General features: G+C 34.7%; 1 protein-coding gene across 13 annotated transcripts in view; it reads right to left on the bottom strand.

The window, feature by feature from the left end:
* The window catches only part of LOC124949027 (zwei Ig domain protein zig-8-like), a 170,967-nt gene that overhangs the window by 19,167 nt on the left and 131,116 nt on the right, over positions 1-20,684 (bottom strand). For all 13 annotated transcript variants that reach the window (XR_007100935.1, XM_047493492.1, XM_047493495.1 and 10 more), the window contains 2 exons: positions 12,177-12,339; positions 2,588-2,835 (listed from right to left, as the gene is read on the bottom strand). Coding sequence is in view for 12 of the 13 variants with exons in the window: in XM_047493492.1 (XP_047349448.1) it covers positions 2,588-2,835; positions 12,177-12,255 (327 nt within the window). In the remaining variant the exon portion in view is untranslated. The remainder of the gene's footprint in view (positions 1-2,587; positions 2,836-12,176; positions 12,340-20,684) is intronic.

The raw sequence follows: 20,684 nt of genomic DNA, 5'->3' as shown, positions 1-20,684 counted from the left end.
CAGGATATATTCATAACCAAACGAGGTGATAGCGATGGTGGTTCAGGGTTTCTCAACGTTTTAGCATTTCGAACGGGCGAACGGGTACGTTCGAGAGGATCATAACCATTAGCAGTAAAAGCGGTAACTCTTTGATATACCGAACATATCACGTACCCATAATTACCAAATTATGTAAATTATCGTCGGAAGTTACTCTAGTGATGCGTGAACACGAGTCTTTCACATATTTCCCTCGTAAACACGAGCTTCGTGGTTGGCTACACCTTTTCGTTTTAATAATCCTTAAAAAAATCCTTTTTCCTTACTTGTAGATCTATAGATATTTTTCTTAGCTTAATGCTATATGAACGTATTAGAATATATCCAAGTTCGATATTTGGTTTTTCATTGACAAATTGTATCTATAAATGTAAATTTTATCTATAAAATGTATTTATAAATTAATAACAATATAATTCTCTAGCACTATGTATTCTAATTAAGATGCTTTTTTTTTAATAGTACTTGCGTAAAAAATCGTATAAACTAATGTTTGTTAACGATAATAACTAATAGAATAAGTGTATCTGATTAGAAATTGACACGATCTCATTATGATAGAAACGTGATGAGAAAGCAATTTCTTCGATCAATCGGTTAGTGGTAACCATAATTAATATTATGCTAATGACAAACAAGGTTTCCCTTGATCTAAATTAAATCGTCAAACGCAATGTTTATCTGTGGAGGTTGGTAATAACACGAGTTCGATTATTAAAGGAGATATTTGATGGAAGAACGTCTATCAAGATCTCCATCGGACGTGAACCATCAAAGAGCTTCTTTGATAATGTTAACTAAGTAATAGAGGAAGATGGTTTGATATTGATTTACTTAGTTACGTTCACTTATTGTTATTATGTCATCGATTTTTGGGAAACAAATTACTTCGTTTGACGTTTTGCAAAAGATTTTTTGTAGAATGAGGAAAAGAGAGAAAGAGAAAGGAAGAGAGAGAGAGAGAGAGAGAGAGAGAGAGAGAAAGAGATCTGTTCTCACATGATTTTCTTCGCTAAAAGCAAATCGTAAATTTGAAAATTTTGGACGAAGAGGTAGCTTGTTAACCGTAACACACGATGGCAAGAAAGGTGACAAATTAGATGGAAATACTCTTCGTACTTGACGTCACTTTTCAGGGAATTTCCCTTGACCCTTTGAACTCGCTGACTGAGCCAACGGAATTTTCAAACGACTTTCGAAATTGAATGAAAGTCGAGAGCTTGTTAGGTATGGAACGTCAGTTAGCGGATAAGCTAACGTACCTACTGAAAACGATCGTTTTCCGACACTTTTTAATTATCGAGGATAGCCGGAAGAAAATTGAAGATTGCACAGAATAATACATTACTTTAAAATACATACATAAAGTTAAGAATGAATTATTCGTAATATATAAAACTGTGTCGAACTTTTAAAACTTTTTTCCTAAATTATTCCATTTAATTATGAATTATGATTGTTACTATCTCTCTCTCTCTCTCTCTCTCTCTCTCTCTCTTCTCTCTCTCTCTCTCTCTTTTTCTCTCTCGTCCAATATTTGAAAAGGATTTAAGGGTAAATGGTCAAACGGTCAATTCGAGATCGTTTAATCATTCGGACATTGTATAGTAGATACTTAGATAGTAGAACTCTCGTTAGTGGTTCAAAGCATTGAGCTTGATGATCGAAGGTATACATGCTAGTTACGTTCAGGTATTAAGGTAATGCGAATTGCGATTGCTCAACTCGGTGTATCTACTGCTATTGCGCGGACGAGAGTGCGGCCCCATTGCGGCCGTATTGACGTGCGACGTGATGTACACACAGGCCGCGGGAAGAAGGATTGAATTCAAAATGACTCGCCGAAGGAAAGACAAATACGTTCGAGCTTGGCACGGAGTTGTTGGCTTGACAAGAACCAGATCGAGAGAGTTAGTTGGCAAAGCAAGAGAGAGAGAGAGACAGAGAGAGACAGAGAGAGAGAGAGAGAGAGAGAGAGAGAGAAAGAGACATAAAGCTCTATTTAAAGAATTACTACGTGTACGTAAAATAGAATGCTAAAAGAGTTAACTTTTCATTTGTATAGAATATTTTATCGACACTTTAACGATCGTATTGACTTTTCGTAAAATGTTCTCTATTCGATCTCTCTGTGATTTTGAAATTAAACTAATTTCTAAATTTCTAAATTTTTCATCCCCCATCTCTCTCGTGCTTTTATTAAATTATTCGTTTGCTAACACTGCTATTACATATTCATAAGGCGTAGATTTTCTCGGAATTTCCTGAATATCTATGTACGTCCTACTACACATATTTACTTTACGCGATATCATAACGTGTCATATAGAAACGTTATAACGTTTAGACAGTTGAAATATGTCTCGTATCATCGCTATTAACCTTTCATAACCGATTAGATAATTTATGATTTTTAGAGATTTTCTACTATTTTAGAATGTTTACATAGTAACTATAATTGTATCTATTAACTCAATCAAAAAATTATACTTTAACATTTAACGTACAAATATGATTTCGAATTGAAATTTAAATTGTAACATACCGTTTTGTCTTGCAACAATGATATCTTGCAGTCTAAAACGACGCTGGCACCAGCTTGAATAGTGATGTTTTTCGCTGAACTATCACTCTCAAAATGTGGACCCCAACGATGATCGTGGTGATGTTGATGTTTGTTTAGAGTACTATGTGCATCGAATATGTAATTCAGCATCGGTGCGTCTGTTGCTACAGATCGCTTTGCCGCCGTTGTCGCTCTCGTTGAGACTTGATCCGTTGACAAAGGTAGATCTATAAAAATTTCATCATTATATAAACAATGACTAATCTATATCAATAAATTGTAAAAAATATCAGTTTTATCGTTGACAATATATTATATGTATTTATTATCGAGTACAATAAAACATCTTGTATATAAGGAAAATCAATTTTCCAAAATTCTTAAAAGATTTCGTCATATATATATATATATATATATATATATATATATATTTCTTTTATTTCCGTGATTTATTATAACATTTGATATGTCGAAAATAAGGTTCACATCGTTCTCCTATCGTAAACACTTCGGATATCGATACAAATTCTTCGAACCTGATCGGAGACTTTTGCTGCGTGCCTTATCGTGATGCTCGTATCCCTATGTCATTGCTTTGAACGACTCCATTTACGATTTCGCGACTCCAAGTGACATTTTGTTCGTTCATGAGTATGAAGCCGCCTGAATGGAAATAATATTGGTCATGGCTTTTTCCTACGAGGAAATAGAACGTAGCGCATTGTATTACATTTCTTATTTATGAAAGGAAGAAGAAAATAAAAGTAAAAAAGTTATATTGTTATTTGAAATAAGTATACATAGCGCATTCAATGGTGAATAATATTTTGTGTCTGGGATATTGTAATTTAAAGAAAAAAAAAAAAAAAAAAAAAAAAAAAAATTAATTTCTTTTATTATAATGTTTAATTTTGTTTATTTAAAATACAACAAAATATTTTCGTTTAAACGAAAAAGTCGATTCCTCTTTACTATTCGAAGAAGTTATCCTTCCAAGAAGTTTTTTCTTCATCCATCACGATCGAAAAAGTAGATCAGACGAATCCTCGTGATACGGCACGCGCGTGCACAGCCTCGTGATAAGTTTTCTACGAAGACGAATCGAATTTGAGATATTCCATACAGGTACTCGTATAGATACGTGTAAGATCACATAAGGTTGCTTTTCCTCTTATTACAAATTAAACGGAAGAAATTCGACGTTTCTCGTTGGATCATTTCAGGGGGAAAAGTTTTTCGTATTAGGGTAAATATATCACTGCGCTGAACGGGTAAGAGCATAAGGGATGGAAGAGGCGGAGGGGTAGAAAAAGAAAAGGTCGGAGTGTCACGAAGCGTAAAATTTTCTTTTCCATGTACGACAGAAATTCTTTTCTTCCTCTTTTTCACCTTCGTCCTTATCCTTTCTCTTAACTCCGCTTTTCTACCCTCGATGCCATCCTTTTTCACCCTTCACGAAAATTCTTCCTTCTTCCCTCGAGGAAAAGAAAAACTGATCGAGGATTCAACTGGAACTGTCGAAAGCGTGTCCGGAGTAGCAAGGAGAGAGTATACGCGACTATAAGGGCTCTTATCTCGAATATGAAAATCGTTGTGCGTCATATCGACGGAACTAGGATGGGTTTCACGATCAGCGAACGTTTTATCCGTGCCTCGCGAGTCTCCTTCAAGGAATTCGGATCGTTCTGTCTGTTTAGGAGACAGCAAGCGAGACGTCGGTCTTACATAAGTGGTTATCTCGTCTAGCTTTACGTGCTTTTTCGTCTTATAAGAAAAGATTCGAATTCCTAAAGAAAAATTCTTACGAAACGTAATTCGCATTTTTATGACTTAAAGAGATCTTCGAAGATGTCGTATATTCTTGTTAGAAAAAAAAAAAAAGAATGAAGAAATAAATAAAAGGAAGATTTAGTTTTTTAAATTAAATCATATGCTTGCGACATAATTGACTTAGACAATTACTTAAGTAAGATAAATATCTTATCTCCTTGATACATTTCCAAAAATGTTTACGTTGATTTTACAAATACCGCAACTTGCTTTAATTCTAACGAATAATCGTACCTCGGTTTTTCTTCGACGGTTTCTTTATTCAACAACCTAAGTTTTCTTTTTCAAGTAAGCTTCAGCAACATAAGTATTCTTTTTCAAGCTTTTTCAGTCTTGTAAAGCTTTTTTTATAACACCTTTTTTTAACTTTCTGTCAATATCTTCTCTCTTTCTCTCTCCCTCTTTCTTTCTTTCTTTCTTTCTCTCTCTCTCTCTCTCTCTCTCTCTCTCTCTAGCTTTCTTTGGATAAAATGTAACGAATATTCTAAAAAGGCAGAGCGCGGATAAACGGAAACGAGGACGTGCCGTACGTACTGCAATTACGAAGTGATCACTTAACGTGAAAATCTCATTACTATTCGCCCAGTGAATTTATTTCATTTGTATAATTCGTTTCCATAAAATCAAAGTCAAAAACGTATTTGGTTCACCATTCGTTTGCCTTTTGGACGTAATGATCGACACATTGATAAATGAATCGATGATTTTGAAAGTACAAGAAAAAAAAAAGAGAGAAAAAAAGAGAAAACAAGAAGAAGAAGAAGAAGAAGAAGAAGAAGAAGAAGAAGAAAGATAAGAAATTGAGAAAATCTTTCTTTTCATTCTCGTTTCACGAGAACGTGATTATTGCGATTTCTCGCAATCCATCTTTTCCACTTTTCTTTTCTCTCTCTCTCTCTCTCTCTCTCTTTTACTCTCTCTCTCTCTCTCTCTCTCTCTCTTACTCTTTCTTCTTTTCCTTTTCTTTTTCGAAAATTCGAAAGAAGATTTTCTAGCATCGAGGGAGCGTCTCGCCGCGAAGTCCTCATATTTTCATCCAATGCGAGAACCTGCACAAGCTTTAATCGACCTGCTTCGAGTCTCGCAAACACTCGAGACTTCTGACTTGGCATTTTCCCTCGTATTACGTTCCGCGCTCCGTTCCTGCTCTAGATAGAAAATGGAATCGCGTTTTCAGTAAAAAGCAAGAAAAAACGGCACTTCTCTTTCTCTCTCTCTCTCTCTCTCTCTCTCTCTCTCTCTCTGTCTCTATTTCTCTCTCTGTCTCTCCCTCCCTATTTTTCTCATAAGTGCTACAGAAAACGGTTGGATCGGTTAAAAATCATCGTCAATTTTCGGGAGGTATTTTCGAATAACAATTCGTGATTAAATAAATATTAATCATAGTCGTTGATCATTATGCACCAATTATGGATCTTAAAATTACAATTCTCATACGTTATGAAATATACGTATTAATTTGTCATGATGTATTAAAAATTGCTTTAAAAGCATAGTAATTTTAGGAAGAATAATGAAAATAAATCAAAAAAAGAAGAAGTAATTTTAATATATTGATCAAAACGTGAAATGTATTACTTGCTATATACATATCGCTCTAAAACATTTATATATATATATATATATATATATATATATATATTTTTTTTTTTTTTATTACTAAGAAATAAAATGGGATACAATAAAACTATGACACAGATGTAACGGCTTTAAAAGTTGACTGTGACTTATCGAAGGACACATGTGGAGCTGGACCATGAGCACAGAGAGTGGTGCGCCATGTGACGTGACTATGTTGGGATGGTGGTTGTACGTGCCCCTCGAGAAAGCGTGCTCGTGGTTAAAAGTCGATGTGGTTAAACGTTGAGCTCGAGAATATACGTTTCTAACACGGCACGCTTCTCTCTCTTTCTCCTTCTCTCTCTCTCCCTCTCTCTATCTTTCTCTCTCTCTCTCTCTCTCTCTCTCTCTCTCTCTTTTTCTCTCTTTCTGTCTGTCTCTTGAATAGGATACAGCATCGAGGCAATGTCGGTAGCGTAATTTTAGGGAGCTGCGGGCTAACCACAGTAAATAATTCCGATTCGAAGCACAGTCCAGTTGTATTCTCATGTATTATGCATGTAACGTAGTCGGTGCAGCGTGCATAACGCACATAGTCTAGACTTAGTCGATACGCAACGTCGCTAGAGATAGATAAATATAGAAAAGGAAAAGAAGAAAAAGAAGAAAACAATATTTATTAAATGTGACATGTGCTTTTCAAATGTAAATTATATTACATGATCATTAAAGTTAATAAATTAATTAAACGTAATACATAATATTATTAAACAATATTCCATTGATAGTCAAGTCTAATAATAAAATGAAATAGTTAATAGCATGTCTAGACATATCTTAATCTTCTTATTTCTTCTTATTCAGGTAAATAGATCTAACCTAAATGATAAAGTAAATACAAAAGCAACTTATTTCTAGGGATAAACATAGAGCTTCTAAAGCTACTTTATTCCCTTACGTCGACGATTCTCGTCTCTTTACTTGAACGCGTCATCACCAACGAGATCCAATTTAACGATCGCTCGAGGAGAATCGATGTGAGCGTTTGCGCGAAAATCCGTAGAAATATCTTCGCGACGAATCACCCCCGTGAGACTTGGTCGTTTCTATTTGAGAGCTGTTCAGTGAACTCTTGCGTACTCTCGCTCGATGGAATGGATTAAGGTAAAAGCAACGACGGAAGGAAGAGAGAAGAAAGAGCGAGAGAGAGAGAGAGAGAGAGAGAGAGAGAAAGAGTGAGAGTGAATGAGCATGAGAAAGAGAGTGTAAAAGATGCTAGAGTCAGCAGATTTGTGTTTTATCTTACAATTGTATAAGTCAATGCTATATATATACATATATATATATATATATATCCCCATTGCAACTTACCTTAGAATACATTTTCTTGCGGTTTGACCCTGATTGCTATTTGTTCGTCAATTTCTATAAGACGAATAACAGCAAACGAGAGTGCATAAACGAGAGTGCATTATATTTCGTCCCATCATTATAAAAGTATATAATGACAAAGATCAAATTGATTGATATCAATCGGTACGTGACACTGGGCGATCTATTCTACATTGGAAATTTAAAAGGCGCTTTCCAACGATTTTTGAACATTTCCTTCATGAATATTCCGATCAGAAGTGATGTTTATGAGAAAGCGAGCTTAAAGCTTCAAGATCTCTTTTCCATAAAATATAGTAAGGAAACGCTATCTTACTGATCTTGATCGATTCCTCTATCATGCAAAGTATCTCCTCGATATCGCTCGAAGCATCTTTTTCGTCTCGTCTCGTCTCGTCACATCTTTTTTCTACTTTCACTTCGTCTTTAGATACGAAGCCATTTTTGAAACCTCCTAACCACAACGAAAATTTGCTATAACGAAAATATATTTACAAAAGATTGGAATGAAATTAAGGGCAATACGATTTTGTCAATATTCTGTAATATATCTATGTTCCATTAAATATGAAAAAAAAAGTGTATAGAATTATACATGCATTTGTTTTCAATCTCTGTCTATTTTTTTTTTTCTTTTTTCTTCTCTATATTTTGTAATAGTCGTTAAACGATCTTTGATAACTCAAATCGAAAAAAAGGGATCGTTCTCGTCGAATGGTTCTTCATCTTTACGAGGCTATTATCGTGACGAAGCTTTTTACGGGGATGTAAAAAGTAGATTTGCATTACACGCTTCGAAAAACGAACGAGCTTCGTTCTCCATAGACGACGACTAAGACGATGATGAGAACGAAGGGATGTACTACACGTAGAGTTTCTCTCAAGCAATTGCACTATTCGCTATTCCACGCATTAAATTTTGCTGGCTCGTGTTACATGAGCCCTTTGCCCGATGTTACTCACAGCAAGCTTGAAAGTCAATGCGCTGACGCGTTAACGTATGCCTTTTCGAGCGTAAACATGATCCAAGAAATGTTACTAATTGTAATTCGCTTCGTTTCCGTGCTTTCGCGTAAAGAAAGTTAATATCAAACTTTGGTTCTTTGCTCGTACCAAAATGTTGTAATGCGTTTAATCGATGTAAATCTTAAAATTTATCTTCCCTTTTATTTATCTTTTCGTTATTTTTTATTGACGATAGATAATCGAATCGATATTATACCTTGCTATTATGTTTGAAGTATTACGAGACAGGTAATATAATAGAATAAATTTTCTCAACGAAGTTTTTCATGTTTCATTCTGCTTTTTTTTATACTTTCATGAAAATCGAATAATATTTTAGCATCCTTTCTTTCTTTCAATAAGTTTTATCATAGCAATTCAATGTATCCCGATGCCTTTCGATAAAGATTCACGTCTCTTCGGTCAATTCTATCAATTTCTTCAAACTTTATTTCCGGAATAAAATGACGATAAAGTTTTATAGCGTATTAAGTATATTGCCGGTCAATGGAATTCGAATTTATTCGATCATGCCTCATAAATCTACGAGGCTAACTCGCCGATCATCGATCGTTCGCATTTTTTGCGATTAAAATCGTTAACTCGCTAGTTATAATATTTATATATAGATATTTTCGATCGTAACTTTGACTCCAAGGTACACAATATTTCTCTCAATTTTCTCTCTGTATTTCACGAATAGATCTTACTTTACTGAGAAAATCACACCCGGTCTTTGCCCAAAGGCATACATATATCTTCTTAACGACGTACCATACCTTCAAACATACTCGCTTGACGTAACTAATTCCACTGAAGTGCAAGCATCACCATTGGTGAACGATACGAAGGGATTCCTCAGATTCGCTTCTACGTTTCACGCGTATTATGCATTGTCGTTGGCAAAGTTTAATCGTATTGCTTAAGAACATAATGTATGGGTATATGTTTGATATACACGTACACATTTATATACGCCAAATTCCTATAAATCCGCTTAATAAAATGAACTCTCTGCATGAAGGTATGCGAAGGGAAATGCATATATGTTTAAAATGTTTATGGCAAGATAATGACTTTTATGGACCACGCTTTGATTGGTTTCACTGAATATATTTTCATTTAAATATTTATTAGAATTTTCTCGATATTTCAAACAATATTTGAGAAATCCCATTCGAATGAGAACGTTTAACAGTCCTTTTATAAAATTATAATATTAATCAATCGTTTTTGTTTTATGTGCGAAATAACTTTCCTCGTATTTTGACAAGTAAAACGTTTAAACTTTATCACGATATTATTCTCTTTACGCGCAGTTTTTCTTCTTTTTTTTTTTTTTTAATTTGAAGAACAAACACGAATGTACGTTCATCAGGTTTTACAACTTCATGAATTACTGACAGCACAAACGATATGCCTTCTAGTCACTTCAAACTGTGTGGATGTTCTCATTGATGCTGGGAACTCTCGTGAAATGAGCGACCTCGGGAGTTTCGTACCTTGTTGCGCGTCATTTTCACGAGATTCATTGGCTAATCAAACGGAATGCCCGAGGCTGGAGCTAAACGTTATGATTCTGGTTATTTGGAATTTAATGGTTGAGCCTGTTAGTAACGAGCTAACACAGAGGCAAAGGGTCGCCGAATCTCGGAATTTGGCACTTCCGATAGGATCTTCGTACATGCTGACGCTGATTAATCATTTCGATCGAGCATCCTTGTGATTCGATGTCGATGGGTAACTGGAATCAACGAAGAGAGCTTTAACCTCCTTACTGTCCATCGCTATATCAGAATTTTAATCGCTTCGACAAATTCATCACCGATGGAAAGCGTTTTCCTATAGATATATTGGTACGCGTGTACTACAGAAGAGGACACCGATATCGATTATTTCTAATTGCATATTCGTGTACTCTGTTTATGGGAATTAAATATTTGAGAAATATGTGTGTGTACACACACACACACACACACACACACACACACATATATATATTTTTTTTCTTTTTTTTCGAGTATCTACGATAAATGTAATTTGAATCGAAACTGTTTAAACAAATACATTGAAGGAATTTTTTTCAAGCTGCTTGTATTTATCTGATTTATTCTTTCATATGTTCAACCATATTAGAAATTAACATTTATTAATATGCATTTCATCGTTCATATCGATTTCAAATTTATTTATGACAAATTTTGACGAACTAATCATTATTGTCGCATGGCTAAGATCACAGAAATTGTCGATGGGATCTTTAATGGCTGTCGACGTTATTGTACCATAACTCGTTGCAGCTGCGAACGTTCGAAATTCCCGGCACATTGTTATCATTTTGACGCGATATTCGCATCATCCTGGATATACATAGTGTGCTCTCATACGGTCTACGGACGTTCGCGGTCTAGGAATCATCCGGGATCGTGCATACGGTAAATCGAATTACATCGAGGGTACGACAGAATATAAATAGAACTCCTTTGCATGCGATAATTGAACAGCATTCGACATGATAGAAAGACATTGGGAGAGAAAGCGAGAGAGACAGAGAGAGAGACAGAGAGAGAGACAGAAAGAGAGAGAGAGAGAGAACATTCTCTCACTTCCATTATTATTCCCATCCTTTTTTTTCTCCTATATATTCCTGCACATTTAAAATACACATGAAATGTTTCGTTTGATTTGATCAATTAAAATCGTTTAAAAAAACAAAAAAAATATTCACTTTGATAAAATTCCAACAATTTTTCGATTTATACAGCTTCATTCTCGTTTTTCTTTTTTTTTCTTTTTTTTTTTTTTTTACGTATCCTCTCTACAAATGTGCACGATAAATATATTGAAGATAATCGAATTGAATAAAATATTCGATATATATGTATATATATACATTACATTTTGTAATGCACTGTTAACGCAAGCTTATCTATATCCATACGTCGATAGAATAACAAAATATTTCACTATGCAAACGAGCAAATTTCACTCAACTCGAAGCGTAGTATATCCGCTTTACTCGATACATATTCGAGCCTCAGGCTATTTATTCTTAAGATGTCTAGCGAAGAGCTAGCTACACTAAATAGAGAATCGTAGTTCGGGTTACTATTATTATAAAGCGGCATACCTATGTTTCGTACACTGACACAAATAATTAGGTTAAATCTGTAAGCATGAGTATTCCGGAGTACAATGACCATGCTGTGGATTTCATGCTTCCTCGGTCTCTTCATAAGCGATTCTGTTCGAATCAATAGAATAACGAGATGGCTATTCGTGCATTGTCCCGTGCATCGATGGTATTCGAGGGTGCATTATTACCGTATAAACATGGAGCGTTCGTTGTTGAGTTTGTTTGGAACAAAAAAAAAAAAAAAAGAAAAAAAAGAAAGAGGAAAAATATTGCGGTAAAAAAATATTTTCGTTCATACCTTTAAAAATTAAAAGCATTATTTTTATACATTTATTATATCATATTTTCTTTTCCCTTTTTTTTTTTTTTTTTTTTTTAATGAAAAACAATACGCTGCAAATCTACGCGTGCTGGTTTAAAAAAGATATAATTATATAATTATATAATTATATAATTAATAATTTTTATATAATTATAAAAATGATCGTTTTAAAAAGAACGTTTATAAATTGTTAAATAGAAAAGTTGAAATATCTTCAAATTCAATCTAAAATCAAACTATCATTATATGACATAATTAGGTTCACTACTGTCTTACTATTGAATAGATAGTACATTGAATGGAAACAATAGAGTTGAACGTACCTGTGCGTAAATCAGACGCTGATAGAAGTGCGAGGCAGCAAGTTGTCAGCAGCCGAAGGAGCCACATGACACTGCACATGACTGCTCGGCGTGATGCCGTTCACCTTCCTTATCTCTCCCCGCTACTGCGGTTCGCGTACCGCGGCTTTGACGTTTCCGTCATCTGAAACAGCCGTCGTTCCTGTGTCAGCATGTATGCGTTTCTCCAGATGGATTGATGATCATGATGAATTGTCCATTGAAATTCGTACGACCTATATATATATATATATATATATATATATATATATATATATATATGCATTATGTATATTTTTTATGTGCATATTTATATGCATATGTATATGCATTTATATATTTTTTTTTGTCGGACAAATAACAAAATTAATATAATAAAAAATTTGTTTTTAATTTTCATTCTATACGAAATAGCCATTGTGGAATGTATAAAAAATATATTTAAATTATAAATATAAATCTTATATAAAATTATTGATCGTTCTATAGCTCGATGATGTTTTATAATACGAATGAATGTTGCACATAGAAATCTTTAAAACCGTCGAAAGACAAAACGGTCGTGGTAAATAACGTCGATTTACAGAGAAAAAGAAGGTCATGAAAAACCACGTTTCATATGTTACACGTACATACTCGGGGTTTAGTTTATAGCCAGGAATACCATAATGCTCACGGTATTACTCCGCAATGCGGTGCCAGGTATCACGTAATTTCGCTTATACTGGAAAATTATCACTTTTCTCTCTCGCTCTTAAAGATATGAGTAAAATGTTTGTTAATACATGCATGTATGTAAAAATAAAGGAAATATTTTTTCAGGTATTTTTATGTTACTCCTTATATTTTAGCTAAAATTTTAATATAAATGCCATATAAATATTATAGTATAATAATTCATATTACATTATACTCACATTACGTTATTACAAAATAATAAGTATTTTCTTTTCGTCAATTGTCTCCCCTAATACGCGAACGAGTCGCGTTCTCAGTAGTAGTTGATAAGTTTAGTCAGACGCAACAAAATCGAATATACAGCAAGTTGGACTTTCAGGTTACTAAAAATGAATTTAGAAGCTTTCGTGAATCGTACATATGATAGTATAAAGAAATAGAGACGTAACTTGCAATGCTATAATGTAATTAATTTATTTTATTTGTGAGAGAGAGAGAGAGAGAGAGAGAGAGAGAGAGAGAGAGAGAGAGAGAGAGAGAGAGAAAGAGAGAAAGAAGAGTGCCACGCTAATATGAAAGTATCGTCGACTCTCTGCGGGAATTAACTTCTCAAACTTATCCTCAGTTAGCGAGCAAGGATTTTAATTAAACTATAATTAAACTCTCGTTGGTGAATAGTGAATAATTTGAACGAAACAAAGAATACGGGTCCCGTACTTTCCACTCTTTGCCTTGTTTTTCTTCGAATCTTTTTTCCTTTTAAGTCGAATCCGTCTTTAGAATTTTTCGTTTATATTCTATATATAGATAGATATTTTCTAAAAAGATAGAAATTTCATTATCGTTGCTACGCGACAATGTTTTTTTTGGAGTAATTATTTCTTAATTTAATTATTTTAGATCAAGAATTTCGATAGTAGAAATATCCACAAGTAATCTTATATATCAAAGTGATGTTAAAATTACATTTTTCTTTATAGATATACATTATAAAAATTGATACGACGAATATGTTTCCTCGATAGCATTCAAGAGATTACTTATCTTCTTTTTTCTCTACTATCTCTTTTTTCTCATGGACAAGAGAGCTTTTTCTCTACTTGCGTCTACGTGCCATTTGGGAATTCGAAGGACCAGAAGAATGTCCGCATAGAAATCAATTTCGGTCTCTTGAGATACTTAGGGTCATGCTTGAAAAAGATATTAGATTACAATACTCCTTTATGGATAGATATATTATGTATCTATATATCCACATACAGACACACACACACACACACACAGACCCACACACACACACACACACACAGACCCACACACACATATATATATAGGATACATTTTTTAAATTAAAATATCTGAATATCCCGAAAATAACGAAATTTTGATAAGAAAGTTTCAAATAAAAGTTGTATTGATTTTTGAGGATTAATAAATTAGAAATATCTATTGTTTGAAAGTGTATTTTCAAACATACGTTGTTTTCGACATACCTAAGTGTCTTGATTTAAAAAAGTTTACTCTGTATATAGAATTTATATGGTGGGAGTTTTTTTATTTTGGAATGGATGGCAACGTTCTTTGTTGTTTAATGTACTGTTGTAATAAAAAGAGTATGAATATAAACGACAGAATGACATACTCGGTATCATCGAATTTAAAAATTCAAGAGGAAATCTAAGTTCCTGCTTTTGTCAGGTAATAACAGAAGAACGTTGTATCGATCGGCGAGAGCGAAAACTAGGAAATTCATATTTCATAGAGACACGCTAAAAGATAGTATTAAAAAGTTAATAACACTTTAGACCATATAGTGGGAGGGTAAGAAAATGAAAACTCTACAGAAATAAATCTTGACGGAGGGATCGAATAAATCAAATGAACGTTTGCAAGGAAAAAGTAAGAAAGAAAGAGAGAGAGAGAGAGAGAGAGAGAGAGAGAGAAAGAGAGAAAGAGAGAGAGAGAGAGAGAAACGACGACTAGAATGTCATATTCGTGATCTTACGATTTACTTTGAATTCTGATTTGTTGAACTAGTTCAAGATAACCGTTCATGATTTAATATATCCTTATGACGATGCACAGTCACGGCGTACTATTAATTCTAAGAAAGAAATGTTCCAATTGCTAGAAGAAATAATGTGAGGTAAAAGAAAATAAAAGAGAGAGAGAGAGAGAGAGAGAGAGATTTTTTCCCCTTGAAAATTTATTTCTCTTTTTCTCAACTCCCAACCATTCATTTTCAATTCTCCTCTCGCCGTTGTTTGACTTCAATAATCTTCGTTGTTCCATCAAAACTATTCACCTATGCATATGTTCGTCTAGTTTATCATTCATCATCGGTTCCCATTTTCTTCTTCTTATTTCATCTTTATCCATCTTTGTTCATCTTCGTTCATCTTTGTTTCTCGTTCGTCCTCATTCTGATTCCTTTTCTCTTTTTCTTTTCTTCCTCTCTATATCTCTTTCACCTAACTTTCCTCTTCTTTGTTCTTCACAGTTAACAGTTTCATGAACACATTCTATCTCTCTTTCTCTTTCTCTCTCTCTCTTTCTCTCTTTCTCTCTCTCTCTCTCTCTCTCTTCCTCTATCTCTATCTCTATCTCTCTCGCTTTTACTCAACAATGATGTATCCCGATCCTATGTCCTAAATTCTGCACGCCAGCACCTCGACGTAAAGAGGAGACGTATTTCGACGCTCGCGCAGTCCCACTTTTAGTACACTATGTCTTTGGGAGAAAGAGAACGAAGGCACTCTCTTCCTTCCTTCCTTCCTTCCTCGATGTAATCGCGTCTTTACGAGTTATTACGCTAACGCGAACTCCACGAGCAACCTCGAAATTCCCATAATTCCCATTTTCATCGTCGTAATTCCTACTCAACCTCGTCACTCCACCTTTAAATCGTGTGGTTTACACGCGAACTTAAGAATTAACGGAATTAATAAACGAGATACATATGAGATGTAATTGAATATTTATTAAAAAATTAAAACAATATATATCTTTTTATTTAATTAAATTATTATCGTAGATCATTCTTTTTTTTTAATTGATCTTAAATCATAATAATATCTTCTGGAATATCTTCTATTTGTCTTAGAATCCTTTATTCATCAATGCCTATAAAAACGAAGCTTTGATATTAGAAAAGGTCGAAATATCATGATCGATATGTCGATAGTTTCGTTTTCCAACATATACGTGCTTCGAACATGTTGGTTTGTGGTCATCGTACTCGAACACCAGTTCAATTCCACTTTTGACAGTAAATCAATACCTCGAATATCGACCGATATTACGTGCATTACTGCTGCAGGAATTCTCTTTCCTTTCTCTTTCTCTTCTTTTTTCTTTTTCCATTTCTTTTTTTTTTTTACACAATCCTGCAATTGCAATCTGTAGGCATAAAGTACATTTACACGAACATTCGATTGTAAACGGTCGCACAATTCGATTTGATATTCACCGTTCGTCGAGAATGTACATATTGTCTTACGCTAGCAGTGGCACCATAAATTTTTAATTAAATCAAAAATTATTTCCGAACAAGCTCAAAAATTATGTAGATATTAATGATTCAATTTACTCTCGTCGAAATGATAATTAAGAGTTTGAATCTAAAAGTATATGCAAAAATTTTGAATATCATTGTTTCTACAGTAATATATGAATATAAAATATAAGAATATATTTTTATTACATTATCAAATCGTAGGAAATTTCATTATTCATAAGATACTAGAATTTATTGCTTATCGAAAGAGGGAGAGAGTATCGACCATGAAAATTCGAGGTTAGAGACACGTCCTTGATTTTTGTATAGCTCAACAAGGGAATTACGTCGGGACGAGAGAGTAGAAAAAAAAATAAGAAGAAGAAGACGAAAAAAGAAGCAAAAGAAAATGAAGAAGAAGAAGAAGAAGAAGAAGAAGAAGAAGAAGAAGAAGAAGAAGAAGAAAAATAAGAAGATGGAAAAAGAAGTAAAAGAAAATGAAGAAGAAGAAGAAGAAAGAAGAGAAGAAGAGTTAAATCAGACAGATCAAAGTTGCGTGCCGTTGCTGTAATATTGCATGCACATGATTTGGAAAGAAAAGAAAAAAATTGTAAGAAGAAAATAAAGCAATCGATTACGTAGAAAAATGACAAAGAGAAGGAGAAGTAGTAAGATCGAACGTGAGTCTATGTGAGGGATGGGGTTGGAGGATAATATGAAAAGCTTGAGCGTCTGCGATGAAAATAGAGTGAGAAAGAAAGAAAAAAAAAAACATGAAAAAGAAAAAGAAAAAAGAAAGAAGAAAGGAAGAAAGAGGCAGAAAGAGGAAAGATAGAGAGGGTGACGTAGGATAGATAGAGGGAACCCTTAAGTTTTTAGTCCCGACCGACAGCACCGAGTTAGAAAGGACAGTAAAACGATGGGAAAGAGGAAAAGGAAGAAAAGGGAGGAAAGAGAAACTTGGACAAGTTTAACGCCACGGCTAAAGCGTTACTCTCTTCGTAGCTTCGAGTACGATGCGGAGAAAGGAGAAACAGAGATAGAGAGATAGAGAGATAGAGAGATAGAAGGAGAAGAGTAGGGGCGGTGGGAGGGAGATGAAAACTGCTTCATGGAGCTTCTCTGCGAGCGCACCGAGCTCCAAGAGTTCGGTTTTAATGAACTTTGCATAATGCTGTTCGCGAGTCCATCTAGCCACGCGTGTGCCCGAAACGTTCGCAGCAGTTATTCCGTCCTGGTACGTTTACTTGGCCCTTCGCAAGAGTACCTTTTAATGCTTCGCTGTTTCAAATACGATATAGTACAGTATCGTGATACAGACAGGACTTTTATAGGGGGAAAAAAAAAAAAAATATGTAGACTTCCTTTTACTCGCAACCGTATAATCATCCGACATGCAAATACCATCGTGGTCTGTAAAAAAGTTATCCTCGACGGTCTTGCTCGATGTAAAAGCGTTGAAAAATCGCTATCCTATCCCGTTGGAAAATGTCGAATGACGATTCGTCGAATTTTTTTCCACTTCGTAACGTTATCTTCTAAAAAATGCTAAACGATTACGTATCGATTCAGTGATCAAAGCACATGACTGATATCTCTTTGCACGGTTAATTTCAATATCAACTAGAAAGGATTTCCCATTGGTTTTTAAAAAGAATTATGATTCTTTTAAAACTCTTACATTCTTAATAATTCTAGTTTATAGCTGTAATAAACTTGAGTAATAGCTCGATTTAAAATATTTTTATCAATATTTATCAATTTATATAATTATCGGTATTAAGAGTGTATTATTAAATGTATTACTCTTTATATGTTATAATTAGATTATATGCTTTCAACAAATTATTTTTCGTGATATACATTCTGGTTTATAGTAGATCATGAAGTGAAATATAGTACATTAGTATTGAGATACAAAGTGTCTAGGTAGTAAAAAAAGCTCAAGCATCTTCATCGAGGCATATATATATATATATATATATATATATATATATATATTCTCCCTTAAAGAAAGGGAGAAGATTGGAAGGAGTAGGATGTACCTTAGAAAGGTTCGATAACGTAGAAAAGAGTTTGGATGACGTGCAAAAATAGACGTCGTCCTCACACAGACAGCTTCATTCTGTTTTTCGTTTAGTCACGATACTTTCGTGAGAGGTAACCGACCTCGAACGATCATCTTGGACCATTTCGAACTTGCAACTTCGTTACATTATCCTTTGGTAAGTATCTAAGTCCGAAACTTCGATCGATCTTGAACTACGAGATCCACCCACATCTATCTATCTATCTATCTTCCTCTCTCCCTCTTTCTCCCTCTCTCTCCCTCTCTCTCTCTCTCTCTTTTTCTCTCTTTCTTGTCTCTGAACTTGAACTCGATCTGAAAGACGTAATTTTCAAGTTCGTTCGTGCGGCGAGAATCGCTAGCAGGAAATTCGAATCATTCGTCTTCTACGTTCGGACGTTTCGCTTTAACACTGGCAGATCTTTCGTTCCACCAAGCTTTTTTTCTTTCTTTTCTTATTTCTCTCTCTCTCTCTCTTTTTCTTTTTCTTTTCGCAGAGTCTAGAGAACAAACGGACCCTGTCAATTTTTCAAGCTCGAATATCGTATAACCATCCGATATATTTAATATACGTTGCGATATCATTCAATATGTTATAACTGAGCCAATATAACACGATCTGTAGAGAGACTATGAGGTAGAATCACGAGTATAATAACGACGGAGCTCGATTCTAGCATTATATTATATACCGAGGTTCACCCCCTCTATCACCCCTTTCAGTCTCGTTCTAGGAAACGCGTATGCATATGTCTAGCATTTTTCACCGTAATTGCTTGCATCGCGCATTCTTCCTTTCTCTACTTTTCTCGTCGTGAAAAAGGAAACGTTATTACGTTGTGCGGTCGAGTCGCATCAAGAGTCGCCTTTCATCATTGGACAGGTGTCACGGCTTCGTAAGACGAGCTGCATTGTGTATGCGTATTTCTATCTAAGTAGGAAGTGTATGTGCGTATATAAGGCCGCCAGGTTGGCGCGCGTTCACCGAGCTAGAAAAATTACATTTTCTACCGCGTAATTTAATGTTTAAAGTTTTGCGCACAGGCAGGAGTTACGAGTTTAGTTTCACGCCGCAGAAACGTCCGTAACTTCGCCACGACGACGACTCTTCCTCTCTCTCTCTCTCTCTCTCTCTCTCTCTCTCTCTCACTCTTGATCTTTCTATATCTATCTCTGTCTTTCCCTATGTATTCGCCATCTATCTATCCATGGCTTTGGAATACGTAGCTCGGAGGTTCTCTTATCACGTTGTTAGTGGGAAAGTTCGAAGTTCACTAAAGCTATCTCTCTGAGATCCTCTGATTCTGTTATATCCTACTCTTCCTCCTCCTACTCTTCCTCCTCCTCCTCTTCCTCCTCCTCCTCCTCTTCCTCCTCCTCCTCTTCCTCCTCCTCTTCCTCCCCCTCCTCCTTTTCTTCCCTCTCTTTCTCATCGTATGGAAGAACATTCGACTGTAGCAAAAACTATCATCCCGTTTCGTAATTCAACATCTAATTTAATGCATTTACAAGATTTGTTGCTCTCCTATGTAGCTTCGTATATAATTATTGTAAATTTAACTGAAGTCAGTATTGGCATTGAGCTATAAGTATACGTACGTACGTACTGCACATACAAAAGTTTCGTTCAATCTATAAATGTTCGAGAAAAAAAAAATAAATATGTATATATTCCTGTCAAATATAAATATAAAAAGAATTTCTATTCAAATTTTATAAAATAGAACGAATACCATATCGAATATATATTCTACCTTATACGAACTTGCCGTTGCTCCTTTATCAGATAATAATAAGCTATAGTTTGGCATTCATAGAAACAACGTGATACTCTCGAAGCAGCAACCGAGACCTTTCAAAACCAGTAGGCAACTCTTTCGAATCTACAACCGGCATTCTCTTGAAAGTGAATTCTAGAGAAGAGATGGTTGTACTTTCTTTGAATCGAACTACATTCCTTCGAAAGGACATAAAAACATTTTCGATTCGAGAGGGGTTAAGGTTGTTACATATATTTTTATTATACATATATTACAATATTGTCAGGGATATTAAAGATATTAAAGATCATCGATGAATATTTTCAAATGGAACTTTACGTTGGCCGTTCGCCCAACGACCCAGTTATTAAAGTCTTTCGAATTCGCGTGTTGGAAGAAGATAAAGTTTTCGCGATCGATCGGAATAACAATTCGTGAAAATTAACCGAGATTTCGTAACCTCCGGTTTGACCAGTTTTCACGAGCTC

The sequence above is a fragment of the Vespa velutina genome, chromosome 5, assembly GCF_912470025.1.
Source record: "Vespa velutina chromosome 5, iVesVel2.1, whole genome shotgun sequence".
Taxonomy (NCBI): Eukaryota; Metazoa; Arthropoda; class Insecta; order Hymenoptera; family Vespidae; genus Vespa; species Vespa velutina.
This window is presented reverse-complemented; position numbering and strand designations above follow the sequence as displayed.